Genomic DNA, 20,796 nt, shown 5'->3' on the forward strand with positions numbered 1-20,796 from the left:
CCTGAGAAAGAATTATGGAGTTTGAACAAAGACCAAAGATTATTACCTTCAAATTAGGGAAAAAAAGTTATCTTATGTAATTTTACTATCTCATACTTTATTTTTCTTCCTTAAGGATATGATTTCTGTCATCACATTCAACTGAGATCAATGTATGCCATGGAAACAATGTAAAGAATAACAGAATGCCTTCTGTGGGGGTTGGGAGTAGGGAAGCAAGAATGGGAGGAAAATTGTAAAACTCAAAATAAATAAAATCTTTCTTAAAAAAGAATGTAGATTCCAACTGTTGCAATTCCATTTTTCACCACTACTGAGAAAAAATTTACTATAAAAAGGTCAGATTTATTCCATTTCACATCCATATATAACTTTGAGTGTCTACTATACACAGAAGGATGAAGTCAGAAGAAATAAAATTTGCAAGGAGAGCAGAGCACAACGTGATGTCATTCACTAGTGTAAAATGATGTTATTTTATTGACAACTGCCACCTCCATACTGACAAAATTATTTTAATTAATTTATTTTTTTCATCGATATGCACATGTATATTTTTAAGTTGCAAAATTTCCTTATACCTTCCCTTCCCAGCCCCCTCTCCTCAGAGGTGAACAATCAGGCTAGTGTGGTACATAAATATTTTGACAAACATGCTTACAAGATTAGTAATTTTAGGTATGAGGAATTAGCATTAAGGGAAAGAGATACATAAGAGACAATTTTTTATAAAATGTTCATCAGATTCTGAAGGGGTGGGGTTATTTTGTGTGTTTTGTTTTGTTTTGTTTTTCTTCCTCTAGATGGAGATAATATAGTCTATATCCAGTCTAATACGGTTGTCCTAAGTCTCTGAACTGCTGAGAGGAGTTGCTTCCACCAAGGTTGTTCATCTCACATTGCTGTAATTAATGTGTACATTGTTTTCTTGGCTCTACTTATTCTCTTCACTCAACATCAGATCCCATAAGTCATTCAAGCTGACAAAGTTGCTGAAAGTAGAGGACCCCAGACCTAAGTAGAATGGCTCATTTCTTGGGGGCACAAAAATACCTAGATTCTTTTCCTTTCCCTTCTGTTTTTGGGGATGAAACTTTTTGTAACAGAAGTGAATGAAGAATAGTAAGACATGATCTGTCCCTGGAAACTGTAAATCCTGATTACCATAACTCAAACTAGCCCTGTTTTGTCCTCACAACTAGATACATTTTGAAAGAAGATTAAATCCTGCAAACTACTGCTCTCCATTACCCACAATGTGCTTTGTTTTGAGGTCAGAGCACTGATGGTTTTCCCTTTCTAATATTCATTCTATTCAACTTCAAATTAAGTTATAGATGTCAGAATACTCTAGACAATCCCCCCCTTTTCTATTGTTTTCCAACCGTTGCTACTAAACCTTTGAAAATTTTTCCTTCAATTATTCATACTAGACACAAGGAAATTTGTTTTCTTTTGTAATTCTACAATGTAAAGCAATATTTATATATTAAATTTTTTAATTTAAATAATTAAACAAAGAAGAAGGTCTGTATTGTTCCAAAGAACCAAGTTTGTCAGCTCAGAGCTGAGAGAATATCATCTCTGTCACGCTAGAGATACTTCAGACATTCAGAATGGTCATCCTTACCTTATTCAAATGATAAGAACTCTCCCCTCCCCCCAACTACTTATGGTTTTGTGAAATTATGCTGTTATCATTTCATCTGGTTCTGAGAACGTTCTTGATGTTGATTTGTTGATTTTTCCATAAAATCTCACAAAAGGGTTTATACTCTATGTTGCCATTCCCTTCCCCATAACATTTTTGATTGGGAAGGAAATCAAGTATTATTGAGGTCACTTCTCGACTTTCTCATTGAAGTGACTATATTGTCTTATTAAGCTTCTCAAAGAAATCAAGATATAGGATTTGTGGTAAGGTAAGCACTCAAGTATGGCCAGCCAATCTGGCATGGGCCTGGGTATTGACAAGAGCTGGGTTGAAGAAACAGTCATAAACAACTTAATATTGTGAATAACTCTCTTAACTTTATTGTTGAATATCCAGACTCTTATAACAAAACTCATTCCAGATATGACAAGCCAGAGGTAATCCAGATGCATGGCTTCCCTGGTTATATTTACAATATTTGTGCCTTGATGTCTCTTAGACTTCCTTATCAGAATTCTCCCACTACACTTTCAGCTCAGCAGATGTTTAGGCCAAGGTTCATTGGTGAGCCAACTCTTCTATTTAATGAAGAATACATGCTTGATCTCTGGTAACCTTCATTCTAGGGACACCTACATTCCACAACTCCACAGAAGCTGGCTCTCTTCACTCCAGTACAGTGTTGGTAGAGTTGCAAATTAATTTACCCCTTTTGGAAAGCAATTCAAAATGATGCAGGTGAAGTGACTATAATTAACATACTTTTTGATCAGAGAATAAACTGTTAGGATCGCTACCAAGAATGAACTCCTCACATACAACAAAATATTTAAAGTTGTACTTTTTGTAATACGAAACAACTGGAATCATAACAGGTGTCAATTTAATGCTGAATAGCTAAACATATTGTGGTACATGAATACAGTCAAATACTTATCTGTGCTGGTAAGAAATTAGAAATTTGATGAAAACAAAGAAGCATGGTAATATTTACATGATCTGATACAAAGTGAAGTAATCAGAGTCAAGGAATCAGATTCAAAATACAAATTGACTACAACAATGTAAAAAACACAAGTATAAAACAATCAAAAGTGAATGTTGCCTAATTATAAATAATAAGCAGCATGGTCTCAAAGTAGAGTTAAGATGAAACTCCCACTTTGAGGTGGGAAGTTCATGAATGGGGAACATTATTGGTGATATTGCTGTTTTGCTGATTTTCTCTCTTTTTTTACTTTTAATTTTTCTTTCAAAATAATATTATATGAGATAGCTCTATAAAGTACAGGATATTGAGAGAAATTCTGATGATTTGAAAAACCCAAAGGTACAGATCGATTTACTTTTGTTGATTTCCCAATATTTGAAATTGGCTTTTAAAATTCCTTGTGTTGGAGATAATGCAATTTCACACTATATTTTTCCTTTTCTTGCTTTAAAAAACCATTATATTGATTTTGACCTTGACTCTAGCCAGAAAATGATTAGACTACATATAGATAGATCATTTTTAAATAATGACTATACCAGTAACCATTTATTTCCTGTCTTAGAAGATATCAGTTTTGTCCTCTGTGTTTTTGTGAGTGTGTGTAGGTGCTTGTGAATGTTAAGGAAAACATTCATGTTATATAGGCAAATCTTTTGAGTATTCACTTTAGTTATTGATTCTTAATTATATTTTCACATAAATTTCATGTCACATTTCCTGTATGGCAACTTTATGCTGATATTATCCAGTGGTGGAGCTTGGTAAATTCTTGAGAGAATTTCTACATTTCTTCATTCTTTATAACATATGTTTGCCTATAAACTTTAATTACCTTATAGAGTTGTTCTAAGGAACGAACTTTGTAACTATTAGCATTTTAAAGTGCTAAATAAATGTTGAGGAAGTAGAATCTAAATATAAAATGAATTAGCATTGTTTTCATAGCAATACATTTGTTTCATTCATTGTGACTGCTAGATAACAAAATGCCCATATGAAATGAGCTTGCTTTCTGATTCTGTAGCCATAACAAAAATAAATTTCTTACTATTTTCTCGAGAAGAACCTGTGAATTATCCTTCTATTTAGCTGCAACTTGTCTTTTTGGCTTCATTTAAAGCAAGAATTTCAATATGTGTATAGTTCATTTTCCTCAGTCATTTTTTTTTTCTCTTCATACTTGTCTTTGTTTTTGCTTTTAAAATAGTATTTATTATATGATATGGCTCTGGAGATACAAGAGAGGACATGGAAATTTTGGTGATATAAAAAAGCAAAGGCTTTTTAGAAAACAAATTACAGTACAATTTTGTGTTTGTGCTATATGTTTGTATGTATATGTGTATATGTGTGTATGTATGTTTATGTATGCATATACATATATAAATGCATGTGTGTGAATAAATGGTTTGTGTTTAATGATAAAATGATGGGAAGAGTGTATGTGGTAGTGAAAGGTTGCATTAAAAGAGGTGTGGGGAAAAGGGGGGAGAGAGGGGGGAAGAGAAAGCAAAGAATAGTGGGAGGGTAAATGGGGGTATAACAGAAAATGAAAAGAGAAATTCATTTCATCACAGAGATAGAGACTGAGGTATCTTCTACCACTCCTTTCAATCCCTACTCCCATAAGAAATAAAGCTCCTACTACCTCCTGTCCTTCAGTTTTAAAAGCAAAGGAGTGCAGGATAGTGGTGGAGGAGTATATAGAATATAGAATATAAGAAGAATATAGCAATAATACTGAAAAGGAATTCAGAACTTATTAAAATGAGGAATCGAAAATTTATTTAAGTTCTGGAATTAATTACTAAATCATTGTTTTTTTGCTACACCCTATATTTAAGCATAATATGATGAAACACTTTAAACATATTCAGACAAACAAGAGATAGTAGCAGTCTATAGGCCGTTCAGTCACTCCATTTCTCTGGAAATCATTGTAAATGGATTATACTCAATTAAAGATGCCATTCCAACCCTCATGATGCATACCTTTTTTTATATAGCAGATTGTGAGCCTTTCAAATATGAGCAAAGACTATTACCTAGGGCAATAAGAAGAATGAAGGCACCTTTCCATTTCAAAAATAAATTTCAGCAATTCTAAAATCATTCTTCATATACAATGTACAAACAGTATTTCACAGAAAACTGATTTATTTTAAAAATCTCTTTGAATAGCTAAACAGATAGAGATTGCTTGAAAAGGAAGACTATGCCCCATAATGTTATTTTCTGCCTCTAAAAACCTAATATAGTATTTTCTTCACTTTTTGTATGCATTTGTCATGTATTTGATCTTGTATTCCAAACTGTTATTGCTCTTGGAAAGTAGGAGAGTCATTTATTTGTCGAGGCAATTTCTATTCTTTTCTAGCCTTATTGTAGGAACTATGCTGCACTGGTTAAACTTCCCCATCATTGAGGCTTATGTCAGTGGCATCACTTTAGACTGTTCCCTTACATTCATGCCAACACAGTTATTTCTAACTTAAACTTTATCTCTTGTATCCCATTATCTTCATAAAGGTCCTCATCATTAACTTTTGCTCTACAAGAGTAGTCTTCCAATTGATCTACTTGCCCCAGGAAGAAGATGCTAAGATATTTCACATAAGAATCAAGAAAAAAATGTTGGATTGGCAGGGGGGAAGATGAGGGGAAATGAGTGAGCCTTCATTCTCATTGAAAATACCTCAGAGAAGAAGCAACATATGGACTCAATAGGGTATAAAAAAATCTATCTCACCCTAGAGGAAAAAGGAGAGGAAGGGGATGGGAGAAAGGGGACAGGGGGAGAGGAGGGGAGTATTGGTGATAGAGGAAAGGGAATATCTTGGGAGAGGGTAGTCAGACACAACACACTTTTTTTTGAAGGGCAATGGGATTGTGACTTGCCCATGATCACAGGGCTCAGTGACTGTTGGGTATCTGAGGTGGATTTGGGCTTGGGTACTCCTGGCTCCATGGTTGGTGCTCAGTCTGCTATGCCACTTGGCTGCCCCACATCACACTTTTAAGGTAAAAGAAGAGAGAGAATAGAATCAATGGGAGTGGAGAGGAATAGATGGAGGGGAAATACAATTAGCAATAGCAACTGGTAGGGAAAAAATATTGAAGCAACTTCTCTGAAGGACTTATATAAAAGAATACAATTCATCCCAGAGACAAAACTAATGTTATCTGCACACATACTGGAGTACAATTTTTTTTCTTTTTCCTCTAACTTTATGTTTCAGGTGATTTCTCCACTTTGGGGGGGGGGGTTATGTTTACCATTTAGACTAAGACTATTTTAGTAATGTGTAAATAAATGCATTTAAAAAACAAAAAATATTAAAAAATATTTTTGATAGTTGACTTGTCTAGGAAATTGCAATAATCAGTCAGTATTTTATTCTATTTTTTTCCATTTTCCATTGATCAGTCAGTTCATATCCCATGTCAAGGATCTCTGGAGCATGTCTTATGCAAAGTTTATATGGAAGAGAGATTCTCCTTGAATTATACAGTTTTCTAGATGCTAATCTTTTCAGATATTGTGCACATTGTACCAAGCCTCAAAACATTATACCGCAGTAGGGGGATCAATATCTATTCAAAGAGATTAATTTTAAAAGTCACACAAAAAAGCACATAAATGAGGCATATATACCACTGAAATTATATTAGTCTGATGATCGAACCATTGACATTGTCTTTCAAAAATATCTGAGATTGAGTTTCCCCAGTTGTTAGTGCTCTCACCCTTGAAATGACTGCATAATTGGGGGGGGGGTAGTGTGGCCAGGAGAGTGGCAGGGGCAAGCCCAGCTGAGCAGTATGCTTTCCTGAATCCTTGAATAGTTAGAAGGAGGGGGTTTAAAGAGGAACTAAAGTTGAAAATAAAGAGTTGGGGAGAAGAAAGGATGTCTTCCTCATTTAAATTTTTGTCTTCTTTTCAAAGCTTTGCCAAAACTAGGAAAGTATAGTAGTTTATATTTCATAGGTGGTGAAAGTAGGTAAAGAGGTAGGGGAGGGGAAGAGCTTCAGATTTGTTTCCCAGTTTTTAAAGGAATAGAAGCAAAAATAAAATCATATACCTGAAATCAAACGGAAAAGAAATCTAGGGATCAGGGAGCAGAATGATACATGTCTGGATGAAATAATAGGGCATGTTTAGCCTAGAGAAAAGAGGGAGATAAGATCACTGGTTTCAAGTACTTCAAGTAATTTTATCTATTCCACAGTTGTTGATCGAAGTTCATATTATTTTAACAAAAACCCAGCTGGGAGATACTAGTCTGTTTCTTTCACAGAAGCATGTCCCCGAAGTCACCCATATAGGTGCCTCCATCTTCAATGATCCAGGCACATTCTAAACTCTCATTACATGACTCTTGCACCAAACACCTGTTTGCACATTACCTCTTTTTAGAAGGCTTACAAGCCTGTAGACTAGATTGGTTTTGATTGCAAAACCTAACCCTGGTAACAAGGCACTTCCTTTCACTGCAGCCACTCCAGAAAAATGTGTGCTAGTAATCTGGCCTTCATTTGCCAATCTTTTTCACTCAGGGCTACTATTTGGATTTGAAATACCTACTTAGTTCTCTTGCAACAAGAGCTGTTCACCTTTCAAGTTGACTGGATCTTGTCTATTAATGTGTACACAATCCATGTACCAATGGAGAGGGAGTGAAATCTTCTTTGAAAAAGTTTTACTTTAGGGGGCAGCTAGGTGGCGCAGTGGATAAAGCACTGGCCTTGGAGTCAGGAGTACCTGGGTTCAAATCCAATCTCAAACAATAATTACCTAGCTGTGTGGCCTTGGGCAAGCCACTTAACCCCATTTGCCTTGCAAAAACCTAAAAAAAAAAAAAAAAAAAAAGTTTTACTTTGTCTGCAGCTTGGAATCCCCATCTACCAAGGTAACAAGTCCAGAGTTGGGTAAGCAGACTGTTCTTCACACCATGAGGTAAGCAATGGGATTCTTTAAAAAACTGCTCAGATACCTAAGAGGTTTTCATATCCCACTGCTGTGTCCAGTGAGGTGATAACCCTAAGACTTGGGCAGCCTCTGTATAGCTCCCAGTGTACTTGCCCCTGCTGTTTCACCCCCTGCCACAGGACTGAGATAGAAATGGTGAAGTGGTATGGGTACTGTCTTTTAATGCATGTGTAAATTGGATTTAAGTGAGGCAGAATTGATTGAAGTTATTGACCTCACTCTCTTTTCCAAAATCTTCACAGTCCAGTGGCAAGACAGTCAAGACAACTGATGATGGCTCTAGATGCAGTGGATGACATTGGAGTCTTGGATGTTTAACCAAGCTCTAAGTGCCACACAGAATCTGTGTGAATCGCCTTAATAGGCATTGGAACAAATAGTTCTCATCCACTTATTCCACCAGTGGAAGACTTCAAGTGCTTGGATAGACATCTCTCTAACTCACTGATGGGTCTGAGACCTCTTCGGGTACTCTCAACCTGGCTTTGCCCATCTGCTGAAATGGTTTGCTGAGGTTTGGCTGATATGCATGCTACAGCTTCTTGGAGTTACAGGAGAGAGTTGGGTGCCTCAGGTGGACATCAAAGATGGAAAGCAACCCTGACACCCATACACACCAGAGGTACTAATCCTGCTTGAACACACCCTACATCCCTAGGTGTAAGAAGATAAATTTCAAAGATAAATGACATGATGCTTGTTATTATTTATTGCCTTTAAATAGATTTATTATTCAAAAGATATTTAATTTACTAAATTGAATATTTTGCAAAATAGCAAGACTTTAGGATGCTAAGATGATGAATTAAACCTGGGACTTTTTATTTGTTGTGTTCAGACCTGGGATTTCCTTAGAACTGAGGATTCCCCTTATCATTGAAGAATGGCAACTATTTTTCATTGCCCCTTACTCATCAGCAAAATCAAAAGACTGGACAAAATAACATCTGAGGTCTGTTTTAGTTTTAGTCTGCTTGAGTTTAGTTATTATAATAATCTCAAGAGAGTTGTCTGGGGCACTGAAAGGTTATGGGACTTCCCTGTGATCACAATGGCACAATGTGAAGTCAGTCTGGTCTCCCTGATTTTGAGGCCAACTTTCTCTATAGAAGGTCATACTACCTCTCAAATTGAGATGTTTAATTAGTGTTTTAGGCCTTAGTCCTTTACATGGACATTCCCTTAATTCACTTATATACCATTCTATAACAATAAATGCAAATCTTGAACTCAAAAAGACAAAACTAATTTTAAGCTTTGTTTATGAAAATACTAAAAGTTTAGAATGAAATTTTTAAAAAAGAAATTTGAACAAAAATTTTATGGAATCCACTTATCTACCCATGGTGGCTTAAATGTTGGGATCCACACATGCTGATTTAATATTGCTTTATGCTCACCACACTTTTGTATCTGAACCTGTTATTCCTATATATTCCGTATTTAGATGAAGATAAAAGATGTGTATGTGTGTATATGTGTATATAGTTTAGCCCTTAGTCCTTTACATGGACATTCCCTTAATTCACTCATATACAGTTACTAGTTTAATAAACTAGTTATAAATAAATACATTTATAAGACTATATAGTTATATATTATCATATACATTACCAAAATAGAAAACTACATAAATATATATTTTATATAATAAATATATAAAACTACATATATATTAATTATCAATAACTACAGTTAACTGTGTATATAGTAAATATAGATAAATTATACAAATCTATATAACTATGTTTAATATATGTTGTTATATATCTGTATATTATATATATAATGATATGCATGTAGGTTATGTTTCAGAATAGACATAGAAATATAGAGTAGTGCATATGCAATTAATTACATATGAACTATGACCTTTGATATTTCTAGAAGTCACACGCACACATGTATGTGTCTGTATCATGCCTATCACATATTCTTGTAGTCTATTAATATTATATATTTATATTGCATTATTATATATTAATACATTATTATTAACATTATTAGTATTAGTCTATTAATGTAGTCTTTCTATTAATACAGAGACGCTACCTCTTTGCTCTGCCGGCCATCTCTACACACATGTAGAGACATAAAACACATGTGAGGCCTGGCCGCTAAATTCTATGTATTTACGTAACTGTACATACATGTATGTTATGTTTCAGAATAGAGTCAGGCACAGGCTCGCCTCTGGGCCCGCGTTACCAGGGTGACGGAAGATGCCACGCTGGTCTTTGAAACCTGCCCGTAGGTCTCTGGATCTAAAAGCTTCGCTGTTGCCCGAGGCGGGGATAGGGTCGGGACTGATCCCCCCACCAGCATGATAAAGTTTCTTGGGTCCATCAAAAAGAAGGTCCAGCTGTCCTCTTTCTCTTTTTCCAACCGAAATGAGAGAAGGAGCAGCAGCAGCATCAAGACCGCTGAGAATAACGGCTCGACCCCCACGCCCCCAGACTCGCCCCGCTACCACATCCGATTCAAGGACTTAGGCAAACTGCATAAAGCAGCCTTCCTTGGGGACCTGGCGAAGGTGCAGCACCACCTGCAGTTCCAGAAACATGACCTGAATAAGAGAGATAAAGAGCACAGGTGACACAGGGGAGCTGCAGGACTGGCCAGAGTGGTGGTGGTGGTGGTGCTGGTGGTGCTGGTGGTGGTGCTGGTGGTGGTGCTGGTGGTGGTGGTGCTGGTGGTGCTGGTGGTGGTGGTGGTGCTGGTGGTGGTGGTGGTGCTGATGGTGGTGAGGGGGAGAGGAGTGAAGTTGGGGGGGGGACCAGCATTGTTCATATTCTCTCTGCAGAAACAAGGTGCAGAGGATATTTAACCTCTTTCCTAGTGTTTAATTATGTTATGTTAAAGAAAGCACCTCTACTTGCCATCCTATGGTATTGGATGTCCAAATTAAAATCAAAGAAGATAAGAGATTAAAATAACAAACAAGTTAATGTATGAAATGCTTTGTAGATGTTAAAACTCTTTATACATGTTAAGAGAAGAAGTGGGATTTAGTGGAGAGTCAGTTGACTTTGAAGCATTGAGAAGCTGGGATCAAATCCAATCTCTCTTATAATGCTAGTTATGGGGTGCCTCTAAAGAGGCAACTCATTTTTTTTAGGGTTTTTTTGTGAGGCAAATGAGGTTAAGTGACTTGCCCAAGGCCACACAGCTAGGTAATCATTAAACGTCTGAGATCAGATTTGAACTCAGGTCCTCCTGACTCCAGGGCAGGTGCTCTATCCACTGAGCCACCTAGCCACCCCTAAGAGACAACTCTTGAAAGATTGCAAATTGCAGAGAAGAGGCATTACTGAAAGAGTCCCTTCCCTTAAGTTCCATATATAGCAATGAAATAAAAGGTCCATATCTTGTGGCTGTTGCCTACTGTTAGGTTGCTTCTTACCTAAGGTTTCCCAACTCCTGGGTCTAGGAAGCCATGAAAAGCTGACTGTTGCTTACTTTTCCTCCTGATAAATGCATTTTGTTTAAATAAGAATAGAAAGTATATCAGTATGTATCCTTTATTTACTTGCTTCGATATTTGGGGATAAACCCAGTCTTTTAAAATGAGCAAGTTGAGAAACAGGAGAAATTAACTATAGTTAAAGAAATTAAAACACTATGAAAGAGACTATAAGCTGCCATGTGAAAAACTAGGTTTTGCATTTCCAGAAAATGTTCAATTTTCCCTTAAAATAGAGGGAAAATTATACTCTTCAATGTGTGCAAACTTATTTTACTGAATGGCAATATTTATTCATAGCAATAAAAAGCCCGAGTATTACAAAATAATACTATCCTGTGCCTAAACTCAATTCAAAAATAATCTCCACAGATAAATGAGCAAAGAAGATGAAGACCAAAGATCAAGAGTGGAGTTATGTCTCTAACACAATCTTTCTTTCTTTCCTTAAGTTAGTCTCAGAAACTCAATTTTCTCATCTTAGTAAAGGAGCTTACATTGCTTACTACTTGAGGACTAAACCTTATAGGGATGATACAAGCATAACTCACTGTAAAACTCAAAACGTTGTATAAATGTGTGCTCCTATGAATAAATTATATAATCTATGCAAAATGCATAGATTTGGGGGGAAATATTTTTACAGAATATTTTTCTTCATATTTTTTCCATATATAGTGAAAAAAGTTTTCTAACATCTTGTCAATATCAATTGTCAATAATCAAATAAATTTTCTTCACGTGTTAGGTCTAAAGAAATCTTATTTCACTACTCATGTAACAGGAAATGTCACTATGAACCTCTGTCATGGTAGCCCTCCCTGACTCCCACTTACCAATCTGGACTTATCAATACTATTTCCATTTTTGCACTCCATATTTCATTCAAGTTTACCTATATTTCAATAAAACTTCCAAAGCCTCCCTCCCTCACCCCACCACTGAAATGGATTTCTTCACCTCTACCTCTTAAGTCTATTAGAATCTTAAGCTTTCTTAAAGACTCAGCTAAAATGTCCATATCCTTCAAGAGGCACTTCCATAATCCTCTTCACTCCCACCCCAATTATTTTACTCCTCTCTCCTTGAATTAACTTTGTATTTAATTTCTGATATGCATGGATTTTATAATAGAAAGTGAGCTTCTTGAGAACTAAGGATGTATATTCAAGTGCGATGGTTTGTGAAAATAGAAAAAAAAAGGAGGCAGTGACAATCAAGGGAGGGCCCCAAAAGGATTAAGAATAGATTGACTACAAGGCAGTCAAAATAGCTAAGATCTTAGATTTATGTTTTGTGATTTTTAATGAGGTTCGGATTCATTCCTGCAAATGACGCTCTCACTCAGTTAAAAATGAAAGTATTTTAATTATACAATACAAGGAATAGATTGCTTACAGTGCATCCAATACAGCAGATAATACATAAAAGACAAAGGATTATTAATACTATAATCAAAATAGAAGAGAAAGATAAAGAAAACATCACCAATTCGGAGGAGCACCAACTCGTTTTCTCGGGACCGAGGGATCCCTGAGGTGTCGGCCTTATAAGTTCCAAATGGAAGAGTATTCCAGGCAGGACGTCTCCTCCATGGATGAGATCCCAATGAGGAGAGGGGACTTACAACTTTTATACCTTTGAGCACAAAGAAGGCTCAGAACCATCTAAGTTGAATGGGATCCAATTCCCTTTTGGCTTCAGGTATAGATTGAATCAATATGTTATTTTTTTAAGGAAAATGCCATTATGGGGCTATAAGGTTTATTTTTATTAAATATCAGTATTGGGAGAATAGCCAGTTTCTCCCAATCCTGTTTTGTCTTTCCCAGGGATGGCTAGTTCCTGGGATGTCAGAAATACTGCCAAATCACATAAGGCATACCCCAAATGGTGAATTCATATACGGGTCATTGCCTCAATTATGGCCTTCATACATATCAAAGAGGCCTTACACTAATAATTTGGTAATTATTAATTAGGAATTAGGAATTATCAATTCAGTTTGCTTTTTTTGTACAGACTTATGTTCATAAAATTTTTGACCTTTTATACACCAGCTTTATTCTCAAGATTAGAATAAAATGAAAAAAATTGCAGCCTATCTAGCCTAACAAAAATGAATGAATGAATTTTTAAAAGCATTTATTAAATCCTTACTGTGTCTCTGACAATGTGCTAAGAGTTGGGAATATACATTATTTTTAATTGTACTTTTCATTTTACTGGTGGTGATTGTGCAATAGACAGGTTGTACTCTCCAGAAACTTCCATTTTAATGAGGGAAGACTAAGCATAGAGGGAATCTAGAGTTTGAAATGAGGGAATGCAGAGATACCCAAGGATATGCATGGTTTGAAGGTGAGGTCTTATGGTAGGGTCTGAATTCAGCCAAGATAAAAGTGAAAATTCACTTATCATAGACCAGGTTCCCAGGATTGGACTTTGAGATGTAGTGTGCTGATGAAGAGGGAAAGAAAAGGTACAAAAATGGTAGAAGGGCAGAAATTTAAAAACATATATTTCAGTAATGGTAACATAGAAAACACATTCAGCAGGAATGTAGCCCTGCTTCAGGTAGATTTAAGACTCTTCATCTCCATTTGGAAACCTTTCTGGTTGGAAGAGTATATTGACTACCAGATCAAAGGCACTATCTTTTAGGTAAGAGGGGCACTTTTCTGTTATGATCCTGGACTTTGTAAACCTTAGAAAAGGAAAGCAAAATGAAGTCTTTGGATGACTGTTCTGACTTTAGTGGGGATGGGGGAGAAACTAGCCCACCTCCAAGTCAGAGACTGTTATCGAAGACTTGCCATTATAAATATTTAGTCTGGAGTGAATAAAATTGCTTTTATTGATGCATCTTTGCAAATATAGCCCTCTTCTCTTAAGGACAGAAGACTCCATATCACAGCAATGCTGGGCCTTATATACAGTTTGAAAGACTTGTTCCACACACACACACACTTTGTGCCAGAGTCATAATCTAATTGATATATTCACCTCCATTTGTTTTCCCCATCCTGCTCATTATGCTAATGAACACAGGGAAGTGGAAGTAACATCCTTGAGCAGGTACAAAGGACAAAAATATAGACCCTCAGTCAATTCCTGACTAGTTGCAGAGTTATTCCTTTAATCACCTTTCCTTTTGTCTAACTCTTCTCTCCTCCCCTTTTCTGTAAACAGACTGGCATCTTTCAGTTTCCACAAAGACCAAACTGGCTTTTGTAATATATTATCCTCACAGAAATACACTTGATTCTTGTCCATTGGTACCCCATTATGCAATATCCCTTTCCTACCATAAGCAAGAGTAAAGAATGTGTGTGTATACACATATATGTGTATATATAATTGTATATTTATAACTTATCAAAAGTTCAAATTACTAGAGCTAAATTTTTTAAGTAAAAATTTTATTTCAAATACATACAGGTTATTCTAATAATTAGCAGTAAGATCAAATGTAATATTGCTCCATAATAAACATTTTGAAATTTTATTATATTAAAATACTTTAATTGCATATATATTATATAGAAAGAAAATAATTATATTAAAATACTCTAATTGCATATATATATATATATATATATATATCATATTAAATAATCTTGTTAGTCTGCTATTTTATTATAGAACACCTTTGCACCTGGCTTGCGCCAATGGTTATCCAGATGTTGTGTCCCTTTTAGTGGAGAGAAAATGCAAATTAAATATCTGTGATAATGAAAATAGAACTCCTTTGATTAAGGTATGCATAAATTATATTTAGCTATGAACTGCATTCTATTTAGATATCACTCAAAGATTAAATTATTTAGCATATAATGCAAAGTAGCAGAACTCATGGTCTTCTTTATGTTGCATTGACAGGCAGTACAATGTCAGCAGGAAGAATGTGCAACTATTCTTCTAGAAAATAAAGCAGAACCCAATCTTACAGATATCAAGAAAAATACTGCCCTTCACTATGCTGCTCTTGGGCATAATGTGTCATTAGTGAATAAATTGATTGAACATAAAGCCAACATTGAAGCACAAAATAAGGTACCTGTTCTTTGGGGGCAGGGGAGAATCAGCATTCTGTATCCTTTTTAAAAAAAGGTTTTAAAAAACCCTTTTAAACTTAGTTAGATTTAGAGACAGATTGGACCTTAGAGGACAACTAGCCCATCTCTCTAATAGTATAAATAAAAAATTAAGGATTAGTGCTGAGTGGAATATTCCCAATAAATTCATTTCAAGGTTATTATTCCTATTGAAGTCCTCTTAGGGTTAAGAAATATTAAAGAAAGAACAAACTATTATTCTTAAACTATCCATACAGGTAGCTCACTCTCCTAACTTTTGATAAGACTACTTTTACTGACTACTAGGATAGTAGACTTCTTCTCATGTGAAAAACCTTGCATTCGAAAGAAGCTCATTAGCCTCCTCTTGTTTGAAGACAAGTAGACTGTTCCTAGACTTTGTGTTCCAAAACCAGTTACATTACTTCAATTAGATAGTTATAATCCCGATGGTTATTCTCACTTTCCGGATGGTGAGGTAATATTTTATGAAAACCTTTCATTCTTGTTTTTATTGCAGGGCTAGATTTTCACAAGTAGAATGTAACTCTGAAGACTAACCAATGAGTCCACAGAGAGGGAGTTAGGGAGAAGTAGGGGATCACCTTAGATATAATCTTGCTTGACTTTCAGTTTCAGGGCAGCTCCTTGAACTTCATTATCTTTATGAGACTTGGAGTGTGCCCTTTTCCCAAGAAAAGCCAAAATAAACTTTTTTTTGCTCAGGGGAGTCTCTATATTTTTAAGTGGATTTTTATCTCACACAGTAGCCTAGCCTAAGATTATACAGGTAATAAGAGTAAAATATAAACCCAAATCCTCTTATTTCAAATCCTGAACTTTTTCTTCTGCACTACAAAGCTATTCTGCCAAATGAGATGTGATGGTATTAATTACAAACTTTTAATTGCTGTCAGGGACCTTAAGAAAGAGTTCATGGATATTTAATTCATTCATTTAGAAAAATTTTATATTATTCCTTTAAGAGCTTGATCGTTTTTTAACCCATTGTATTTCAGGACCGAGAATACCAATAATGGAAGACCTGTATGCTGATATATGAGTAAAACATTATAATTTTTTCTTATTTTTAAGGGTTTTGTCTTTTTTAAATCCCAGGATTTAAACCTGAATTCCAAATTGAAACTGTATCTAGAACTTGAACATTATCCTGAGACCTATGACAATTCAAACATTAATTATAAGTGAATAGATAGTGAGAATCAAAGAGGCAGTTTTACCCATTAGATAGTGAGCTAAATTTCTAGTGAGGAAGACACAGGTTTAAGTTTCCATTTGAAATACATATTGGGCTCTGTGATCCTGGACAATATAGAGAATCCTAGTGATCTAGGCACCAAAAAAAAGTTTTATGTGTCAATTCTTTTAATTTTTTAATTTTTAAAAGTTTTATGTGTCAATTTAAGTATTTAGTAGCGAAACTATTTTCAAAATTAATTTCTTGGTAGTTTCATGTACATAAAACCCAAGTATCTTAATTTTTAAATGTATGTAATTATAATATACTTTCTCATGGACTCATGATTTCATTGGCATGAGTACTCACTCATAAGGAAGGTATGATCATAGCACATTTACTATGTGGCATTTATATATTTGTTGGTATTTGCCACCTTCTACCTTATTTAGACCTTTCCAATGTGATAGCACAGTTATAGCTTATGTTGCTGTAGCAAAGCCAGAAATGCAACTAAGGTGGAACAATCAGGGCTTTACCCAGACATCAAAATATAGAGAGCACTGTCAATACATGTACAGGACCTCAACAGATATAACCAGGGAATAATTAGTTATGAGAATTGGAACAATTAGTAAGGAAAAATAATAGAAAGTTTCTTGGACATGACCCCCTCTTTCATATCCCAAGCAAGTTTCTACCTTATCCTGGTTCCTTCACCCCTAACAACAGCCTCACTATTAGAAACCTTGCAGATACTGTCTTGTAGGTGGTATCTCAGAATCTCCCCATACATGGGCTTGTGTTCTGTGCTTTAGAGTTTCTCTATTGTTTCTCCCCTACTCAGCTAAATTTTTCATATGGCCAAGACACAATGGGCTGGCACCCTTCCCTGAGACTTGAGAACCTTTTCACAAGACTCAAAATATCAGAAAGCAGTACCTATTGAATAATTTACCTTGAATAAACATCACTTCTCCGTTCTAAATATCCTTTCTCTGCCATGGCTAAGCAAGCTGTTAACTGATTTATGAGTATCTTGTTTCATTCCAGTTTAAGAACTAAATTTGGGGAAAACCACTCCTCATCAGGACTAGTCTGTGACCTTTGAGTCCAACTTTGTGGAAGCATTTTGCATTAATTGTTTTAAAATGTTTTTGCAGGATGGGCACACACCACTTTTACTTGCTATTACTGAAAATAACCCAAAAATGGTGGCCACTCTCTTGACAAATGGAGCAGATGTGAATGCTTCAGATAAGCTACAGAGGTAATTTTAGTAAAATTATGCAAGGTAACTAGGAGTCACACTTGAAATGTGAATTTTTTTTTCTTTTTCCATAATGTGAATAATTCTCTTTGAGTAATGAAGCACCAATGTTTATTTCTTAATTACTCTTCCTTTATTGTCATAGTCACTCACTTTAGATATTAGATTCTGCTCATTTGCTACAACCCCATCATCCTCTCCAAATAAGCAGAGAGGAAAAAGGAAAAGGAAAGGAAAAAGAAGAAAAAAATTGAGGAACAGGTTTTGTTTTTCTCTAATCGGTCATATAAAATCCCTAAATGCGAAGTTGTCTTTCTTATTGCAGAACAGCCCTTATGCTTGCTGTTGGTGGTGAACCAATTGGAATAGTCAATCTTCTCCTACAACATGATATTGACCTCTCTTGCCAAGATATTTATGGATTGACGGCTGAAGAATATGCTACTTGTAGTGGTTATTCAATGTTAGTATACTAATTATTCGAAACCCAAATATTTCATAATCTATTATTTAAAAATCAATTATAATTTAACCTTTTATAATTATGTATAATCTATAGATTTAAGATAATTTATTGCAGTCACTAAATCTTATATGAATATTAGCTTTTTTCTAGTAAGGTTGAAAATGCCATAAAATTAGTAAAAATTATAGGCAAGAGAACATAAAAATTAAGAACTTAAAAGACAGTACTTTTATATATTAGACTTTATCATCAATGCAAAGAAAGTCAAGTTAGAAATTATAAGGTTAAGTGGGTTAGCATTATTAACAGCCAATGATGCTGTTTGATGTTCCACAGAATTGACTGAAGAAGACTTATAATCAGGTCCTTCATTGTTATCTTGCCTACATATTCCTAACAGTTGCTTGAGGCTTAAAAATCTTTAATAAAGAATGGTTTTGGATAGAATGTAAGAGGTATTCACTTGCCAGAAAACTGAATTTAGAGATGGTAATTATATTGATACAATGTTTTCTGATTTGCAAGATGATTTCTCACACACACACACTTCACAAAAATTGTAGGCAGTATGCAATGATCAGGACTCTTAGCAAGTTTGGAAAATATCCTTTTTAAAGTAATGAGTTCCCCCAAAATAACTTCAATAATGAATCTAGAGCAAGAAATCAAGTAGAGAAGGACAACATGGCACACTAGATAGAGAACTAGGCTTGGAGGCAGAAATGTGCAAATTGAAGTCTTCCTTCTAATCCACACTGGCTTTGTAAAAGCCTGGGCAAGTCATTTGGTGCAGCAGATAATTCTCTTAAATCTCCAAATTGCAGAGTAGATGTCACTTTCCTTGGTAATAATGAAAATAGCTAGAAAATAGCTGGGAACTTCTTTTTGCCAAGAACTGTACTAGATGCCTTACAATTATTATTTCATTTGATCTTCATCATAACCCAGGAACTATTGTTATTCCCATTTTTCAACTGAGGAAAAATGACTTGTCCCAGGTCATACATCTAGTATCCTGAGGCTGGATTTGAGTTGTAATCTTCCTGACTCCAGGCCCAACACACTATTCCCTGTGTCATTAGCTGGTCCACACTTTTTAAAAGACCAACAGTCTACTTCATGAATCCATTCCCAGTTCCCTTGGGATACAATTACTTTTGAACTTAACATTCTGAGAAATTTTCTTTCTTTTTTTATTAATAGTCATCATGAACTAATTTCTCAATATAAAATTCAGAAGAATCTTAAGAAAAAAAATTTTTTTCCTGAAATGAGTTGTCCAGAGAGGTTTTCTTCATTTAAATTTTCTTAAGTGCTTCTAGCACAAACAAGGTAAGATTGATATGAAATTGTTTTTTAGAAAATGAAATTAGGTTTTTTTAGGCATGTGGTTTTTGAATGTTCATTCCCTCTTTCTCAGTATCTTTAAAGAAACAAAAAGTTGGTCTTAATTTCATCATAATTTTAAGGAAGAATTTTTCAAAAGTATTATCAATGAAGTATTGAGAGCTCTCTCCATGATCTCTGATTTTTATAGATTCTTCTCTCTTATGTGATCAAATATAACACCATCTGATTTTTCATACCTTACCAGTTACCTAAGGCCAAAGGAAAAGTTGTCTTGCTATTTGATTTGTTCTGAACCTGTCCTGGGTTCAAAACAGAGCCAAAATTTTACCTTATAGATATAAATCCATTTTCTCAAAGTGAACTTAAAGTATAATCCACTTCATCTTCAAAACAAATCCCTTTTTATATCCCCCCCCCAAGATAAGAGTCATGGCTATTCTGTACAATGTTTCAACTTGATATATTGGGAAACAAAAACCAACATCATTTAAGGGATGTAACCTAGGAACACCAAATAGTATCCTTCTAGAGTCACAGCACTCTGCCACAAATGGGTCTTAAGTGGCTCTCTAACATTCAATTCTATCATGACTGTCATTTCTGCAGATGTCTGTGACATTTTAAAAGGTTTGAGATAAATGTTTAAGTAATTTAATCATTTTATTAATAATTCCAGCATTTTATCAAAGTATGGACAGTTGACAATCTTTCTTAGACCAGCTCACAGTTTATATCCTCGTGGAAGAGTATGTGTTCCTAAGGATGGCAATCAACTCTAATTGGTTAACAACTAATGAGAAAATAAATACTACAATGAGAGGACGTGCTATGTTACAAAATGGAACTTATGACTTGGATCACCTAATCTTGGTCAAAGAGACTTCATCAAATTCCATAACACTACTCTGACAAAGGGGAGAATCAACAACTTCCTGTCTGTCTGAGTAAACACAATGAACAGTAATACACCCATTAGTCCAATCTTCAATTTTCTTTTACTCACTTGATTAGATCTTGACCTGGGAACATCTTAGAATGAGAGAGATTTCTAACACAGGTTGATTTCTGGATGAGGAAGTAGAAAAGAGGGAAAACCTTAGTTCAGATTGAATAATTATCAATACATGAAATAATTTCTCACATATTTAAACTAAGAAATTATGAATCTCTTTGTTTTTGATCTATCGTATGGAAGCAGACAAAGAAAATAAAAGCCTGGTACCTTCATTAAATTCTTGGTAAAGGTTACTGAGTTTTTTGCTCCTACAATTCAACTATTCTATGTCGCCTTGAGTATGGTAATGTTGTTAGTTTGTGTTTCCACTGTGAGTC

At 35.0% G+C, this 20,796-nt stretch overlaps 1 protein-coding gene across 3 annotated transcripts; it reads left to right on the forward strand.

Moving 5' to 3' along the window:
* The first annotated feature begins 9,817 nt into the window (after positions 1-9,817).
* On the forward strand, positions 9,818-20,696 carry LOC141493015 (uncharacterized). 3 transcript variants are annotated; one of them, XM_074193839.1, is made up of 7 exons: positions 9,818-10,230; positions 14,729-14,861; positions 14,984-15,157; positions 17,542-17,648; positions 17,974-18,111; positions 19,318-19,446; positions 20,141-20,227. In XM_074193839.1, exons 1-6 carry the CDS (start codon positions 9,962-9,964, stop codon positions 19,424-19,426), a joined length of 930 nt encoding a protein of 309 aa, XP_074049940.1. In that variant the 5' UTR covers positions 9,818-9,961; the 3' UTR covers positions 19,427-19,446; positions 20,141-20,227. The 3 variants fall into 3 exon arrangements, with proteins under 3 accessions (XP_074049940.1, XP_074049941.1, XP_074049942.1); XM_074193841.1 differs by having other exon boundaries at positions 9,820-10,230; positions 14,747-14,861; XM_074193840.1 differs by lacking the exon at positions 19,318-19,446 and having other exon boundaries at positions 20,141-20,696.
* Positions 20,697-20,796: the final 100 nt, after the last annotated feature.

This window comes from Macrotis lagotis, chromosome 7 (assembly GCF_037893015.1).
Source record: "Macrotis lagotis isolate mMagLag1 chromosome 7, bilby.v1.9.chrom.fasta, whole genome shotgun sequence".
Classification (NCBI taxonomy): domain Eukaryota; kingdom Metazoa; phylum Chordata; class Mammalia; order Peramelemorphia; family Peramelidae; genus Macrotis; species Macrotis lagotis.

Bases quoted from the DNA above. Each gene is read 5' to 3' on its own strand.
- LOC141493015 (XM_074193839.1), top strand. From the start codon at position 9,962: ATGATAAAGTTTCTTGGGTCCATCAAAAAGAAGGTCCAGCTGTCCTCT. The intron at 15,158-17,541 runs GTACCTGTTCTT...ATGTTTTTGCAG, and splicing joins ACATTGAAGCACAAAATAAG to GATGGGCACACACCACTTTT. The intron at 17,649-17,973 runs GTAATTTTAGTA...TTCTTATTGCAG, and splicing joins GCTTCAGATAAGCTACAGAG to AACAGCCCTTATGCTTGCTG.